Genomic DNA, 17,779 nt, shown 5'->3' on the forward strand with positions numbered 1-17,779 from the left:
ATTAACTAAAAAAACATCACACAACAACCAAGTATTAATTACGTAATATGTATAAAAAATAAAAATAAAAAAATATGAAATGTAAATTTTTGCAATAAGCCAAATCTTCACAAACATGAAACTTTTGTGGGTGGGCAGCGGGTGACAGCCCTCTTACTATTAAGTTTAATTACTCGGAAATTGATAATTATTGGGTTTCCCAGGCCCTCTCCATAATAAAATCCTGGGTCTATTTCTTTTGACCTCTGTGTAAGATACCTCCAGGTAATGGTAATTTTGACTATAAACGTTTAGATCAGATTTATTTCGGTAAGTTTAACAAGTACAACACGGCTTTCGTCCCATCATCTGTGCCGTCAGATCTATGATTTTATAAATAAAGCTAACTTATTATGTTAAAAGTACTTTTAACCGCGTTGCCGGGCAAAATTACTTTTGTAAAGATCTAATGTAATAACTTCATGATATATTTTGTAATGTATAGGTCTAATAAGATATTAGTAAACAGATAGGTATGAGTGAGTAGCAATTATATTATCTTTGTATATAGAAATGATACGTACGAGCAAGGGTATATTACATGAGTCTCGAAGAATCGCGTGTTTAATAATAGAGTATCGGCCGCGCAAGCCGCCTGAATCTCCGCGAGTTCATTAAAATTCAGTTGTTACTCTGGCAACAAACGCAAGAATATTATCAGATGTAACGTACACGGAAAATATAGCGCTACAACTATGACGAACAAAAAGAAATTAACTCAGTAAGTGTGTTTCATATTAAAATTAGATTAAATATAAAAACAATAGTAGTTATTTTGTTAAAATAGTACAGAAGCTACGCGATTTTTAAAACAGTGTTTAAAAATAATAATAATACAATATAACAATATCTTAAGCGACAATGCATATTGAAAAGAAATCGTTATATATATGTTTAATAATTTTCACTGTCCTAGCTTTTGCGACATAAGTGTGTACCTATTTTTCTTTACTGCTGACATAAAAATTTTTATTTAATGTAAGTGTTCCATGTTATATTTATAAAGTAATAGTGAAATTTTATTACAATATACGTATATATTAAAAAAAAAAAAAGCTTTGTGTCTTTAACTTGTAATTTCATGATGGATGAACGAAATACATGTTTGTTTTTTGGAGATTTAGTCTTAAATATTGCATTCAGTATTTTGTGAAATCCATTTTCCCAATAATGAAAATAAATGATTATTGTACACTTTTTGTTCTTAATAATATTTTCCGGCGATAATAAATAACACTTGTAGTATCGTGTTCGCGGAGTACAATAATAGTGTCATTTTAAGTAAAATAGGCCTCCTCTCCCTTTTGCGGAGAAGGTTAATAATATAATAGATTAATTATATGCGGCCTACCTAGGAGTATAAAAGTCGCAGGTTCGATTCAAACCTCTTGAACATTTGTTTCTTTTAGTATTACCCTTAGTTGGAAAAAAAATTGAAATATTAGTTGTGATTCGAAGTCAAGGATTAAAAATAAATTGTAATGTAATTAGTTTCCATAATTGTCTGTTCGGATATTTTCCTACGGTTTTTTTATGAGTTCGGAGATAACATATGTTTCTTGTATGTATATAACTTATCATTGTTGTGTACACATAGAATATCAGTTGTCAAAATTAATTTTTCATTCAAACTAAAAAAATAGTATATTATTTATTTGTTTTAAACTTATAGTATGTCCATATAATATTTTTAGTTACAATTTTCTTAACCCTATGTTAGTATTGCACAATTTATAACAATAATAAGTATTACTGGTAGACTAATAATTTTATTTTTAAATATAAACGGTTAATATTTTGATTGGATTATACCGTTCAAATAAACGACCCGATTACATTCAAATATCTTTCACTATTAAATAAATTTTACTACATTTTTTACAGAAAATCGCCAGAAGACGAACCAGACTTAAAGTTGTCATATTTCCAAATTGTAAGTAAATTGAAAAATAGCTATTGTTATCTTTATTATATTAAGAACAATAGGGAGTAGCAGGCTGCCAACAGGGAACATTGGAGATCCACTATTAAAGCGAGGATCCAAGAATTTGAAGTGAGTCGCATCGCTGAGCTTGACGCCAGAAGCGCCCAGTTGCAAGCCCGACCACCCGCGGCAATCAACTACAATTATATCAATGGAGTGCTCACATGCCCGCTATGCGGGAGGATCATCAGTTAGAAGATTGGCTACATAAACCACATGCGAGCACATGAACGACACCATGCAGGGAGTTGAAGCGGTCGCCGTGGCCGAAATTGGTCGGGAGAGTATTATTATTAAGGACAATATAAAAATATATTAATTTATATGTTAATTTACTAGTTATATGTAATATATGATAAATATTAAATATGTATGTAATGTAAATGTATATTTCTTTTGCTTGAGATTTGAGTGGATTGCAGTTTCGCTACGGAACATGCTCGGAAGTGCTAGCTACAATCGTCGGTATATTTGCGGGTCTACTCAGCGGAGGCGGCGTTTGCTACAACCTGGTACAGTTTGGCGAATTAAGCACAGCTTTTGTAGAACGAACAGCTCAGCAGGATCAACTATCGAGCTACATGCCTCTTTCCAGTTTTTTTGGAGGAGGGCGAAGGCTGTAAGTCGTTTTAAAATAACTAATTGTTATATTAAAAGACCAAATTAAATAGCACATGATGACAGAATACACAAGTGCAGTTAGCCTCAAAAATGTATAAGTATAGAAACAATTAATACATTATATTTGATCTAAATTCTATTTATTAATAATATTCATTAGAATCAATTAAACATGAATGATGAAGCAGATCGTTCCTAATAATCTAGGCAATTGATGCCATCTGTACTCACTTCAGTCATTTCAAGGCTACATATTGCTTTAAATTATTATCAACTGATAAGCTAACCAACCAACATAATTATTGCGAATATGAATTTTATTTTTCTTGTAAATTAAAATAAATTATAAATGTTAAGGTAAACTGGAACTATAATATATTTATTATAATATTTTTTATTTTTTTATTCAGATGTAATGCTTCGAATGAAGAAAATATGAAAGCCCTCGTAGAGGATGCAACTGCGATGGCCATAGGAATGTTCATTAGTATTGCAATATCCCTAATATTGTGCATGCTCTCTGTATCTCTTATAAGCTGGAGCGCCTTACGGCAGGTACATAGTAGTACTTTAATTAATATAATATCAATATATTTGTTGATTTTGTAAATTAAGCTTGTGTTTAAATAGCGCTTGTAATGTATTGTGTGTTGTAAATCGCGAAAGTTAGATGGCATTCGAATGTTGTTATTGTTGATACCTACTCGTACGTTTGAACACAATTCTCTACGATAGTTTTGCGCAACTGTAAACAAAATTAATTGTCTTGATTGACGACCTTGTCTCAGATTGTCTCTGAAGTTTTACGATTACAATTTCAACAAATTGTTAATATTATATAAGTCAATATTATTTTTATATAAAGATACAATTACATAACAAAACTGTTAAGTCATATGTATTTTAAAAATAAACAGGCTTAATGCATTAAGCCTCTTTAATTTTATGTAATTATTTAAAGAATATACAATGAAAATAAAAAAATTAAACTAAAATAATAACGAATTATAAAGACATACAAATACAAATTATAGAAAAAACACGTCATCCAGAAGATTGTCCTGTGGCATTGTATCCAGGAGGCTGGCACTATTCCCTCTCTGAACCGCTAAAATTCGTTTTTTAATCTCTTAAAGTTCTATTATATTTGAAAAATAGTTGAAACTTTAATTTTAAGTATGACAAATCAATATTTTTTTATTTTATTTAATTCTGTTTTGAATAAAATTACATAAACTTTATCAACCTGATAGCTTTTAATTTTTAAGGTCTTGCAGGTTTTGCAAGGTCTGAATCCGAGATGACCTAGTGGTTAGAACGCGTAAATCTTAACCGCTGATCGTGGGTTTAAACCCGGGCAAGCACCACTGAATTTTCATGTGCTTAATTTATGTTTATAATTTATCTCGTGCTTGACGGTGAAGTAAAACATCGTGAGGAAACCTGCATGTGTCTAATTTCATTGAAATTCTGCCACATGTGTATTCTACCAACCCGCATTAGAGCAGCGTGGTGGAATAAGCTCAAAACCTTCTCAATAGGGAGAGGAGACCTATCAGACTGTTCTGTTACTGTTTGCAAGGCTTAAAAGTTATTTTTTATAGTTTTTCTTTCAAAACTTTGACTTTTTTTTAAACTTAAGATTCTTTGGCTCACATTTAATATCACGTATCTCATCCCCGGCGGTGATGGAAAACAAAGTGCGGGAGCCTACATGTGTCGGATGAAAATCTACCACATGTGTACAAATCTTTTCCTTAAAAGTAGAGGAGGCTTTAGGCCAGCATTAGGGCAGGCTTTTACTTTATTTTTTTAAGCTTAAATCCATGATATAATTTTTTCATAAATTGATAAAAAAAAAAAAGTGTTCTTAAAAAGCTTCATTTTCTTTCTTTCTTTAGATCACAAGAATACGGCTACTATTTCTAAAATCTGTTTTGCGCCAAGACATGGCGTGGTTTGACACAGACAATGAATTTAATTTGGCGTCTAAAATGTCTGAGTAAGTAAACCTTTTTCATATACAGTATACAAATATTAAATCAATAATGAACCGTTATGTTTAAAAAAAACATGATTCGCACTATATTTCAACTTTTCAACAAAAAATACTGGTGTGCATCATCAAATTTGTATATAATAAATTGCAATACTTATTACAAAAAGAGCTACAATTATGAGTACATATTTCGTATTTCAGTATAAGCCACCAACCAACCATGAATATTCTCTGCTAACGGGAAAACTAACTGGGAACTAACTTTTACCAATCAATCTTTACTGAAATTATGACGAGTTCAATTAAAAACCTCCGTATTTCTTTACAGGAATATGATGAAGCTCAAAGAAGGAATGGGGGAGAAACTCGGCGTGGTTTCAAACCTGATCGGAACGGCTATAATCTGTCTCTGTCAGAGTTTTCCAATGGGCTGGGAATTAACTCTCGCGTGCGTTAGTGTTGTACCATTCTCAATAGCAGCGTCGGTCGTTTTATCTAACGTAAGCATTTATGAAGTGATATTAAACGACATTATCATAAAACAATTTGCGTAATGAATAAAATCTATATTAATATTAAATCCGGGTAGCCCACTTCATCGTTCGCCTCATTTCGTTATGTATTTGATTTATTGTTATTGATGTTCCAAGAAAACATCGTTAAAACTAAATGCATGTATTTATGAATTAATAAATTTAGATTATCAACTTCAACGTTATAAATATTTATTATTAATTAACACAGTTTTTTTGGTGCTGAGGTCACTTTATTTATTTGTTATATGTGTAAATATATTGTTTTTTTTAATTATTGTATAATTGCACGTTTACTGTTTTCAGTATCAAACTAAATCTTCAATTCGAGAAATGGAATCTTACAGCCAAGCTGGAAAGCAAGCGGAAGAAGTTCTTAAATCAATAAAAACCGTAGCCGCGTTTGGGGGAGAAAATAAGGAAGTTGATAGGTTAAATTAATAAATGTCTATAAATTTATCAAATAAAAAATAATTAAAGTTACTTTCTTAGAATACCTACTCAATTTTTCTAATAGTTTTGTAAATAAGTGACCGCTCGTGAATGTCCCACGGTTAAGCGAAAGCCTCTGAACTTTTTAAAGCGAGGAGTTTGAAACCATACGTGTAAGAATTTCTCCATATATGTAGGTTTTCTCACGATCCTTCATCGAAGGGGCAAGCTCAATTATTAACGCAAATTAGAAAAAACGCGATCTTCTGTTAATATGACCTGGTGGGTACATCAACTGCCAAAACGCCTGGATTTTTTTTAACTTTGTAACTATGTTTAACATTTTTATGTAACTCGAGTAACGTTCTATTATATTAATAAGTTATACATTTCATTTATATCTACATATAAATAATTGTAGGCAATACAGTTGTTCTGTTTGTTAACTGACTTTCTTTTTTTTCTTATTTGGTATCTATTGACGAGCATTAATGTTACCAATTCACAATATTGGAAAAAAGGTAGGAAAAATGTGTGCGGAGCGTGCAAATTCATATATGTTCTAATCCAACTTTCAATATTAATATATGGTCGAAATCCGACCACTGTGCAAACACAAATTATTATTTATTGTATTCTTACAATTAGATAATTAATATCTTTATTAAATACTATTACTTATTGAAATATAATTTAATAGTGCTTTTGTAACTTCCAGATATCGCCGCCTATTAGATCCCGCGGAATTATATGGCCGGAAACGTGGACTATACACTGGATTAGGCACAGGTTTTAATTGGGTACTCACATACTCCCTTAACGCTATCGGTTTGACGTATGGCGCGAGGCTTGTTCTCATTGACGCCGACAAACCGACTGACGAGCGAAAATATCTCGTCGGTGTGGTATTCAGCGTTAGTATATTTGAACAAGTTCAATTACACGTTTGGTACTATATGTGAGTTTTTCGTTACAAATTTTCAATATTTTATAGATTCTCTTCTGCGTCTACATGGCTACGCAGTCAATTACTTTCTGTGTTCCTCATGCGGAGATGTTTGCTGCTGCTCGCGGAGCAGCTGCTAGTATATTTAACCTGCTCGACAGAACACCTCAAATAGATGCTCTTGACAAGGGAGGGGTATCGCCCAGGCGAGTCTTGGGAGAGATCACACTTGAAGATGTGCACTTCAGTTATCCGTCGAGACCTAATGTTAAAGTAAAATATATTTGAATGTTTTTTATTCTAGGTTAAATTTGGGAAAAAAACATACATATGATAAGATACTTCATGTACATAAATATATGGTATTTTTAAGATTATATCAAATTGAGCAATATAAGAGGTATATGAAATTAGTAGGTAGTTAGGTAGTGCTCTGTGCACTATGTTGTTGCTATTTTCTTTTATAAAAAAATTTTCTTTAAAATTAAATATTTAAAAAAGACATATATATATGAACATTTCAAAAATGGGTACTTATCATAACAAAAATGTTTACAGTACTATTATGACACTATGCTCTAATCATAAGGTTTATTCTTTAATTTAGTGTCATGTCTATATAAAAATCGATATGATATTGCACAATATTTAAATAATTTATTTTCCGTTATGTGAACTGTTCTTGTAGGTTCTGCAAGGGATCTCCTTGCACATTAAAGCTGGTGAATGCGTTGCACTTGTAGGCTCTTCAGGTTGTGGAAAATCTACAATACTTCAACTTTTGCAAAGATTATATGATCCACTTCTTGGTGTAGTGAAACTTGATGGGAAAAACGTCAAAAATTTAAACCTGTGCTGGCTTCGATCATCTTTGGGTAAATAATTGAGCTTATTTTTAAAATTAATTTTCTTAATTTTCACACTAATGTATAAAAGCTTTTGAATTATGTATAAAAAGTAATACCTTTAATTAAGCGTGAATATATATTATTTGTGAGTTATTTAGGTGTGGTGGGTCAAGAACCGGTGCTATTCCGAGGAACGATTCATGACAATATAGCTATAGGCAGTCCGGAGGCTACTCGAGAGGATGTTCAAAGAGTGGCTGACATAGCATATGCACATGATTTTATTACTCATCTTCCTAATGTGAGTGTTATAGAGACAAATAATATAATTTAAACAAAAATAAAATAAGGGAATTTTTAGTATAATAAAATATGTTTTTTTTTTATTTAATTGAAAGGGTTACGATACTGTTATTGGAGAGAGAGGAGCGTCACTCTCTGGTGGCCAAAAGCAACGCATTGCGATCGCTCGCTCTCTATTACGAGAGCCAGCAGTGCTTCTACTGGATGAGGCGACATCTGCACTTGATAATCAGTCTGAGCGCCAAGTGCAAGCTGCATTGGATAGGGCTAGTGAAGGAAGAACCACGCTCATGGTTTCGCATAGGTATTTAATTTCGTAATATGTTTTCTTAATCCTGAATGAATTCACTTTCATTAAAACCCTAGCGACTCTAAAGTAATAATCTTATTTAAAAATGCGATACAGTCAATAAAATCATTACAGTATTGGACAATACTTACTTAAGACAAGCTTCTTCCCGGTTCCACCCTCATCAAACGCTCATTCTCCGCCTTCATCTTAAAAAGACTAGAGATTGGCAGTAGTAGCCACTTACCATCAGATGTTTTATTTGACCTTTTAGAAACAACAAAAATAAATAAATGTCTAGTTTACAAATCTAAATATTTATTAAGATAAAGGTCTCCAGTTTCCTTTAATCTTTGTTCAAGAAGTTTATGATTATTTATTTAAATAATATTATCACATTTTTTAGATTATCAACTATAGTAAATGCTGATCGTATTATTTGTATGGACCAAGGAGTGATCGTCGAACAAGGAACTCATGAAGAGCTCATGAAAGCTAAAGGTAAATATCATTGATCAATTGTTATTACACATTATTTTCATGATATTTTTCTAAACAACAATATTGTGCGTGTTTAGGATTTTATTATAAACTTGTAACAACTGGAAATGAGAATAAGGAACCTGATGTGATAGAAACTTTGCCTGAAGAAGAGAATGGAGATGTTGACGTTGGAGATTTAGCTGTTGTATCCAGGACAGAAGTTAAACGACGATCAACAAGAAGATTGGTTAGACATCATTCTACAAAAAGAGGTATTTTACTTCTATTATAATTCTAATACATTAGGTCCTTACATATGAAATTGGCGTTTTGCACGGGAGGAATATAAAGTCTTTTTTTTTTGTAAAATAAGTTTAATTAATCAAAGTATGCACCGTTGTTATCTATGCACTTTTACCATCTCATAGGTAGTTCATTGATCCTTTTACTAAAAAAACCATGGGGGTTGAAAATCAATAAATTCTTTGAAAGCGGTTTGGACTGCCGCATCGGAGTTGAATTTTTTTCCTTGTAAGAAGTTGTCCAAATTCCGGAAAAAATGGTAATCTGTTGGAGCAAGGTCGGGGGAGTACGGTGGATGTCGCAGACATTCCAATTGTAGCTCATTTAACTTAGTGGTTGTTTGTTGTGCAGTGTGCGGTCTTGCGTTGTCGTGAAGCAGCAGTGGCCTACAGCGATTGACCAATCTCGGTTGTTTAGCAGCTAATTCTTCCTTTATGGTTTGCAGCTGCTGCAAATAGATATCTGCCGTAATCGTTTGGCCAGATTTTAGAAAGCTGTAGTGAACGACACCGGTGCTAGTCCACCAAACACTCACAAGTAACTTTTTCTGAGTCAATTTTCGTTTAGGGCAGGATTTGGCTGGGTCTCCAGGGTTCAGCCATATTGCGACGATGCGTCGGTTGAGTAAAGTAACACAGCAGTCGACGCGTGTTTGCAACTTCGATTCACTCAATTCATGAGGTACCCATCGTTCAAGTTTTTTTACTTTCCCGATTTGCTTCAAGTGGATTAATAGTTTTATTACTTACCCCACTGCCTGCAGCTATCTCTGAAGAGATTTGTGATGGATCCGCTTCCACAATAGCCTTTAATACTTCATTTTCCACTTTGGTCTCCGGCCATCCACGGGGCTGGTTCTGGAGGTCGAAAATTCCAGAACAAAAACCTTGAAACAAAAAACGTACCGTGCTTTCTTTTGCGACACCAGCGCCGTACACATCATTATTCCTTCGTGCTGTTTCTGCAGCACTGGAGCCACGGTAGAACTCGTACTCGTAAATATACCGATATTTCATGTTTTCCATTGTGCGGTAATAAGCGACGCCAAAGAAAAAAATAATGAGGAAAAAACAAATGAATGACTGTTTTCAAAACTCAAATGTACCAGCTAAATAAATTTATAAATTTGAATTTGGAATTCTTAACCAAAGAGGAGATATTTCAGATCAAAGTGGTCAGTACGACAAAACGCTAATTTCATATGAAAGGACCTAATATTATAGATTGTATTATGTATAGAACATTAATCACCCAAAATTTAAAAAGCTCCTACAGTACAGTCACTTAATATAAAACTTTTTTATAAAAAAATCAATACGTATATTGTAGAAATTATTTTATTTATTACATAACTATTTTCATCGTAAGATCAATAAAAATCAATCACCAATTTTCGAAACCCTTGGGAGACTTTCCAGGTAACGTAAAGGTAAACGAACGAAAAACTGGAATACTCTTGCAAAAAAGTACAGTCTATTATATCAAAAATATTTTATAAAATTGACGTACAGTAAATAATTTAATTATTATTAATGTTCATTCTTAATTGTCTATTTTTGTTAAGAATCCCACGACTGGATGACACCCCGTGGATCTATAACGTCCGTTATGTCTGCCGGCCTGCAAAGCTTTGTCTATAACGCTGAATATGATTCTGGAGAAGAAAAGGAAGACGATGAAGTACGTCTCATTTTAAAATATGTATAAACAAAAATTAGTCTTTAAAAAAACTAGTCACGATAGTTTTACAAATGTAACACATAAACAGTAGAATAGTTATATTAGTATACTATTATTTAAGCCATTTAAATAACGCAATATTACTAACTTTGTGACATAAATTTATTTAAATGTTATTGTTATGAAACATGAAAATCCTTACAACAACATACAACCTAACTTTACACCGAATGAAATGCGAATCACTTCAACGAGATACAATAGGGTAAGGCTTAAGATATATAATAAAATAAGCCTATGTACTTACACAGAGCTGAGACAACGGGCAAGCGCCACTGAGTTGTCAAGTATTTAATTTGTATTTATAAATCATCTCGTACTAGAAATGCTTCACATGTGTCCGAAGAAAGTCTGAGACATTTTAAGACAACGAATTAAACTTTCTCCTTATAACTTTTAATGGTTGTAATTTTTTTGTGTATATTATAAACTTACTTTTGTGTCTACTAGGAAGTAAAACCAGTAAGCGACTGGCAACTCTTAAAATTAAACGCACCAGAATGGCCGTATATAGTAATTGGTTCCATTGCTGCATTTGTTCAAGGCTCATGTTTCCCAGTTTTTGCTTTACTATTCGGATATACTTCAGGGGTATGTTATGAAAAATGATATATTTAATAATATCTATTTGAAGACATTTATTTATTTATTTGTTTATATTTTTAGATATTTGTTTTGCCTGACCGTAATGATATTATATACTATGCCGACTTCTATTCGGGCATGTTTCTTGTGGTAGCAGCGGTCGCTGGTCTATCAATGTGTCTCCAAAGTACAACCTTCACCAACGCTGGACTCAAGATGACTACTCGACTTAGACAACAGTATTTCTCTGCATTACTCAGACAAGTATTTTTATAATTTAATATTATAACATATAATATATATTTTTGATGTCTAAGATTTATGGACGCGCCTTGGGGATAAAATCTACGAATATGGCCCCCTCTCCGCTGCCGCTCTCTACTCCCTTGTATATGCATGACGCGCGTACAAAATACTTCGTTACTATATAATAATAATATAATAAAAAAATTATTTTATTTTATTAATAAAACTATGTCATAACATATTTATTTTTTTATAAAAGTATATTCTATTTGAAAAACATTCATCACATGCCAACTTGTTTATTTGCTTTAAGGAAATCGGTTTCTTCGATAAGGATTCTAATACAGTGGGTGCGTTATGCGCGAGATTAAGTGGTGACGCAGCCGAGGTCCAGGGGGCAACTGGCTTGAGAATTGGACTGATTTTACAGGGAACAAGCTCGGTTGTTGTTGGATTTATTATGGCTATTTGCTATAATTGGAAACTAACGCTCGTCGGCACTGCCTTCTTACCTCTTGTTAGTATATAAATATTTTATTACTTATTTATAAGTGAAATTGACGTAACCTCAAGAGCAATTGCAACTTCAAATAGTATAAAGATAAATGAATTGATAACAGTTTGTCTCTAAGTAAGTTTATATTTAATGGTACCTATAAACTGCAGTCTGGTTCGTTGGTATACATATTGGTTATATTTAATATTGTCTATCTTGGTTCGTTCGATGGCGTAGTCAACAGAGATTTTGCCTTCCGCTCCGTGGTTGCAGGTCTAATTCCCGTCCAAAACCTTGGTAAATTTATTAAAATTTTCTATTTATTTTTATACAGCTTACCTTTTTCGGACAAAAATATTACAGCATCAGTTTGGACGTTGGCACTTTTTAAATTAACGTGCCTCGAAAAGCAAGAAAAATCCTTGGTTTGTGCCTACACCATCCGACCACCACTGTATCAGATTGATCGTCACATCGGAATATTCTAGAGTGGGGGAATAGAGAGAGTGTGCGATTGCGCATGCGCTTGAGAATGTCCACCGTGGCGAAAATCAACCGGGAAAAAATCATTATGAAAATATTATTTTTATCAATAAAGTAGTTTACTCTGTGCGGCTTCACCCGTATTAAATATTACGCCGTTAGCTAGCTAGCTACGCCGTGGCCCGTCGCCCCCGAGAATCGTAGCATGACGTAAAATAAATCTTTCTCAAATTAGGCTATGTGTGACGCAATCTTTTGTTTTAAATCAAACTGGTAAATAATATAGTCACCGGGTTCAAACAAATCTCAGGGTTTTATAATAGTAATATGGATTCTAAATATTTACTTATGGTACAGAGACATAAGGCAGACAACGTATTGTAATTGGTGAACTTGCTTTCAAGAACCCAAGGGAAAGGCTATTTACAAATAGAATTTTTCCTAAAGATTAATTACAATTAAATTTTAAATTAAAAAAATAATCAAAATATTATTAAAACTTGTATTGTATATTAAAAATAATAATTAAGTTTTCATTTTAGATGGTCGGAAGTATTTGGTTAGAAGGTATAATTTCCCAAAAATCCCAATCAGACGAACGCGCCGCGATGGAATCGGCGACGTCAATAGCTACCGAAGCTGTGGTTAGCATCAGAACTGTCCAAAGTTTGGGTAAGATACTTTTAGTAAAAATTATTTATTTAGAACATTTTATTACAGTAACATTAACATCTTATTACATTGTATTTTATTTATTTCAAATATTACAGGTGTGGAAAATGTATTCCTTGAAAAGTTTAAGGAAGCTCTTGTACTTTCGTGCGCAGCCGTTGCTAAAAAAACGAGATTGAGAGGACTCGTACTGGGTTTAGGGGTGTATGTTCCGTTCATGTCCTATTGCAGTGCCACCGTGTACGGCGCAGTGCTCGTCGCTAATGAAGAGGTCGAATACAAATATGTTATGCTGTGAGTCAAAGATCTCAATTATTCTTTAATAAATAAAATGAATTTGGAATTTATCCACCTCATGGACAAATATTTATCAACTAATTTTTATTCCCAGTGTTAACGAAGCCCTCATGTATGGTGCATATATGTTAGGACAATCACTAGTTTACGCTCCCAGTTTCAACTCGGCCAAAGCTTGTGGAGCAAGGATTTTATCGATTATTAATAGAGATCCTAAGGTCAAAACAGAACCTGGACTTAAGGACAGAAAAGACTGGGTAAGAAATAGATTGCTCTCAGAAACCAAACTATTATTATTTGAATATGAATACTATTACCCAAATCAAAAATATGTTATTTAGGTTGCAACAGGGAACTTTAACATCAAAGAAGTCGAGTTCAGTTATCCAACGAGACCTCACCAGAGAATACTGAAGGGGGTAGACTTGAAAGTCGAAGCTGGTAAAACAGTTGCTCTAGTTGGATCATCGGGATGTGGCAAGTCTACCATCCTACAACTCATGCAAAGGTTTTACGATCCTGAAACTGGCAATATTGTAAGTGCCCTTCTGTAATATCATATTTTTGCGAAATTTCACATTTTTGCAATTTATAAACATAACTTGAAACTTGAAAATAGGTACACGTTTTATGTATTAAGTTTTTCTTAAAATATTAGGTTTTATTTTCCTGATTGTTGGTACATATCAAGCCTTGCAAAAAAGTTCTGTCATGTTTTTCATTTCAACATTAGAGTGTATTTGACACCTGTCAGTGGTATCGCAACTACCCAGCTTATTGTCAGGTATAATTACCTTACAATTAATTATATATTAAAATTTTATACCAATAATATCATCAAAATAAATATAATGGGGCAAATTATGGGAACTTCGAAAACAAGACATTTAGATTTAAAAAGTGATGATCTTCCCACATTTGATGCAAATATTGGTTTTCGATGTGCCAGAGCAAAGCGCGAAATGATAGCAGCTAATGACCATCTTGTGTCTGCGCTTATACCAGTAAAGTATAGAGATTATTGCGCACACTATCTCTTGGACTACCAAGTGTGTCGCTATAAGCACATGCCTTTACTCTATAGATGTCATGAACAGAGGCATGCATACTTAAACTGTGAAAAAGACGATTATATTTTAAGAATGAAAGAATTTGAAAGAGAAAGAAGATTGAGAGAAAGGGAAATAAGAATCAAAAAGACTACGCCCCAATGCTAATCTTTGTTTCGTATTGCAGTTACCTTCTTACAGTATAATATGAGACAGAATTTAAAATTTGTTTTTATTTGAATAGATTTCTTATAAGTATTATTGTATTTTGTTTTTATTAATTAATGTAGTAATGTTAATTATATATACATATTTATATACTTATAAGCTTTTGTTGGAATTGACTAGACAGTCTGCTTAATGTAATTATACCATTATTATAAATTCGGAAGTCTGTTTGTCTGTTACGCTTTGACGGTTAAACCTCTGAACTGATTTTGGTGAAATTTTGGAAGGAGCTAGCTTTAATACTAAGTAAGGACATCGGTCCTGCACCTGAACTCTTTCCGATAGTATCGAAGTTGTCGTCTCATGTACACACATGAGGATTAGGAGTTTCTATAATTATGAGATTTATTTTTAAATTATTGGAGGTATTTATTTTAAAAACACATTAATGTATACATTCTTCGTAACTAGGAATTAGACGGACGTGACACGCGAGCGTCGCTCACTCTAGCAAGGTTGCGTCGCCAGTTAGGTGTTGTTCAGCAAGAACCAGTACTTTTTGACCGGACTATCGCAGAGAACATCGCGTACGGAGATAACAACCGTAAGATCACAACGCACGAGATCATCACAGCTGCGAAAGCCGCCAATATCCACAACTTCATTGTCTCGTTGCCGAAGGTAAGTAATATCAATTTACATGGTTTTGTGCAGGCCCATCATCAGGTATTCTGCCGCTAAGCAGCAATACGTAGTATTGTTACGTTCCGGTTTAAAGGGTGAGTGAGCCAGTGTACAGGCACAAGGGACATAACGTCTCAGTTCTCAAGATTGGTGGCACATTGGCGTACATCGCATGAATGGTAATTATTTCTTATCTCGAAAAAGTATATGGGAGATGGTGACCTCTTACCATCAGGTGGCCCTTTTGCTTGTCCGCCTACCTATAACATAAAAAGTAGCACCTTTATATTTTTGCACGTTTTTTTGAAAAAGTAATGAGGCTAACACACTAGATAATAATGACGTGCGATTTTTTTCATTACAATATTATATTCAATACAACTGGGGTGCCAGCTATTAGATTTGATATTAATTCTTATACCAGAAGCTTTCCCACAAGCGTCTACAATAATTTTAACTCAATCGGATGAGAATGGCCCAGTGGTATGAGCGCATGAATCTTAACCGATGATCGTAGGTTCAAACCCGGGCAAGCACCACTGAATTTTCATATGCTTAATTTGTGATTATAATTCATTCTCGTGTTTTACGGTGAAGGAATACAGCATGAAGAAACCTATATGTGTCTAATTTCACCGAAATGCCGCCACATGTGTATTCCACCAACCCGTATTGAAGCAGCGTGGTGGAATAAGCTCCAAACCTTCTCCTGAAAAAGGGAGAGGAGGCCTTAGTTTAGCAGTGGGACATTCACAGGCTGTTACGAGAATCGGATGAACGATATTTATTTAGACATTTGTGTATTATTAACCGTTAGTATTTAATTTATTTTGGTTTTTTTTTATTATGTTTAAAATGTAAATGATGACATGGTACATAATCATTTATTATTTTGCCTGTAAATCAGTATAGTTTAGGTACGTACTCAAATTTCTCACAATCTAGAGTGGCTGGAAGAAATCTCATAAGAGATAAATTTCCCTTTGTAGTACAATTTTTGCTTATGTTAGATATTTCTATGAAATTAAAATTAATGAGTGATGCATGAACGCGCAATATACATACAATTGTTGTTGTATTTTTTATATATAACAACATTAGTAAGACCTCTAAGAGTTTTATAGATAAATAAATGTTAACTTTTATTATTTTAAATAAATGAAAAAAGCCCGTGTGATGAATCCTTTGTCAATAAACAAATCAACTATCATTAGTCCGTTTCGTCTGTCTTTTTAAATGTGAAACGTACATATGATAATATATAACATTTATGTAATTCATATTATTATTTGAAATTAATTTGCTATCTAAATGTTTAAATATCCCACTTAGAATGACGTGTAAATACTGAAAACGACAATAAAATAAAAATATTTAAATTTAGACAATTAAATAATGATACAATGTTGCCAAGCAGTATCCTTTTAACCTTTTCTATCCAATCTCGAAAATTCAGTTAAAATTAAATAAATTTGATAACTATCCTAGGGCTACGACACAAACTTAGGTTCGAGTGGCGCTCAACTGTCTGGAGGACAAAAACAAAGAGTATGCATCGCAAGAGCGCTCATAAGATCTCCGCGCCTGCTTCTTCTCGATGAAGCGACGTCTGCGTTGGACGCCAACAGCGAAAGGGTAAGATTTATTTAAGTTTTATATGTCTTGACGACACCAATCGTAACACAGATCTACTTCGACAATATTAATAAGTTCGAGACTGAAATCCCGATATATTTTTGCATGAAACAAAACGGCTTAGCATCAACGAGAACCGTTAACCCAAGTTGTTTTTACTCTGAGATCATAGAGGGTATAGTAGTCTAGTATATATAGAAGTCAGTAAATGTAAAGTCCTAGATTTGAATTGAGAATTTCCATATCTATTTTCCAATATTCTATAATACACTTCAGCGTATTTTTTATATAAATAAAATATTTTCAGGCTGTTGCCGAAGCTCTGGAGAAAGCAGCTAAAGGAAGAACATGTATAACCATAGCTCATCGTCTTTCCACCATCAAAGATGCGGATTTAATCTGCGTTTTAGATAAAGGTATAGATTTTCCATACCTAATGATTATTTTAATTTTGTTATGTGTTGAAGCGTGACATTTGGTGGCTTAAACAAAAATTGTACTAATTGTGAAGTGAAAATATATTTTGACCATTAAGAATTTATCTTAACATCACGACTACGTAATCAAACGTAAGCTTTGATACTGACATTTTTTTCTGTCAAAGTTATATTTAACTTAATATTTTCTTTTAAGGAAAAATCGTCGAGCGAGGAACACACAAAGAATTAATCAACTTGAAGAGCTATTATTGGCAAATGTGTAAAGGACAAAACGTGGCTTAAGAAATTCGTATTCATAATATGGTCAAATTACAAATAAGAATTCTCAAATGTCATAAAATAATAAAAGATACTAAAGGTAAACCTAAGATATATGTAGACCTATCATAAGTTTTTTTTTTCTTTTCACTCAATTATTGTACGAAATGTATTACTATTATAAGTTTTTTTTAATAAATTTAATATTAATGAAAAATTATAAGTCTATAACTTATTTAAGTATTA

The 17,779-nt window shown here is 33.0% G+C and overlaps 1 protein-coding gene across 1 annotated transcript; it reads left to right on the top strand.

The window, feature by feature from the left end:
• The first annotated feature begins 618 nt into the window (after positions 1-618).
• Positions 619-17,754, top strand: LOC126780605 (multidrug resistance protein homolog 49-like). Its single transcript, XM_050505214.1, has 26 exons — positions 619-760; positions 1,924-1,972; positions 2,446-2,642; positions 3,055-3,199; positions 4,546-4,646; positions 4,972-5,143; positions 5,483-5,607; positions 6,327-6,522; positions 6,603-6,827; positions 7,243-7,429; positions 7,561-7,703; positions 7,801-8,009; positions 8,401-8,495; positions 8,573-8,749; positions 10,345-10,460; positions 10,971-11,111; positions 11,187-11,369; positions 11,665-11,868; positions 12,873-13,002; positions 13,101-13,296; positions 13,394-13,556; positions 13,641-13,835; positions 14,988-15,197; positions 16,689-16,835; positions 17,143-17,251; positions 17,469-17,754. Exons 1-26 carry the CDS (start codon positions 735-737, stop codon positions 17,555-17,557), a joined length of 3,930 nt encoding a protein of 1,309 aa, XP_050361171.1. The 5' UTR covers positions 619-734; the 3' UTR covers positions 17,558-17,754.
• Positions 17,755-17,779: the final 25 nt, after the last annotated feature.

This window comes from Nymphalis io, chromosome Z (genome assembly GCF_905147045.1).
Source record: "Nymphalis io chromosome Z, ilAglIoxx1.1, whole genome shotgun sequence".
NCBI lineage: Eukaryota > Metazoa > Arthropoda > Insecta > Lepidoptera > Nymphalidae > Nymphalis > Nymphalis io.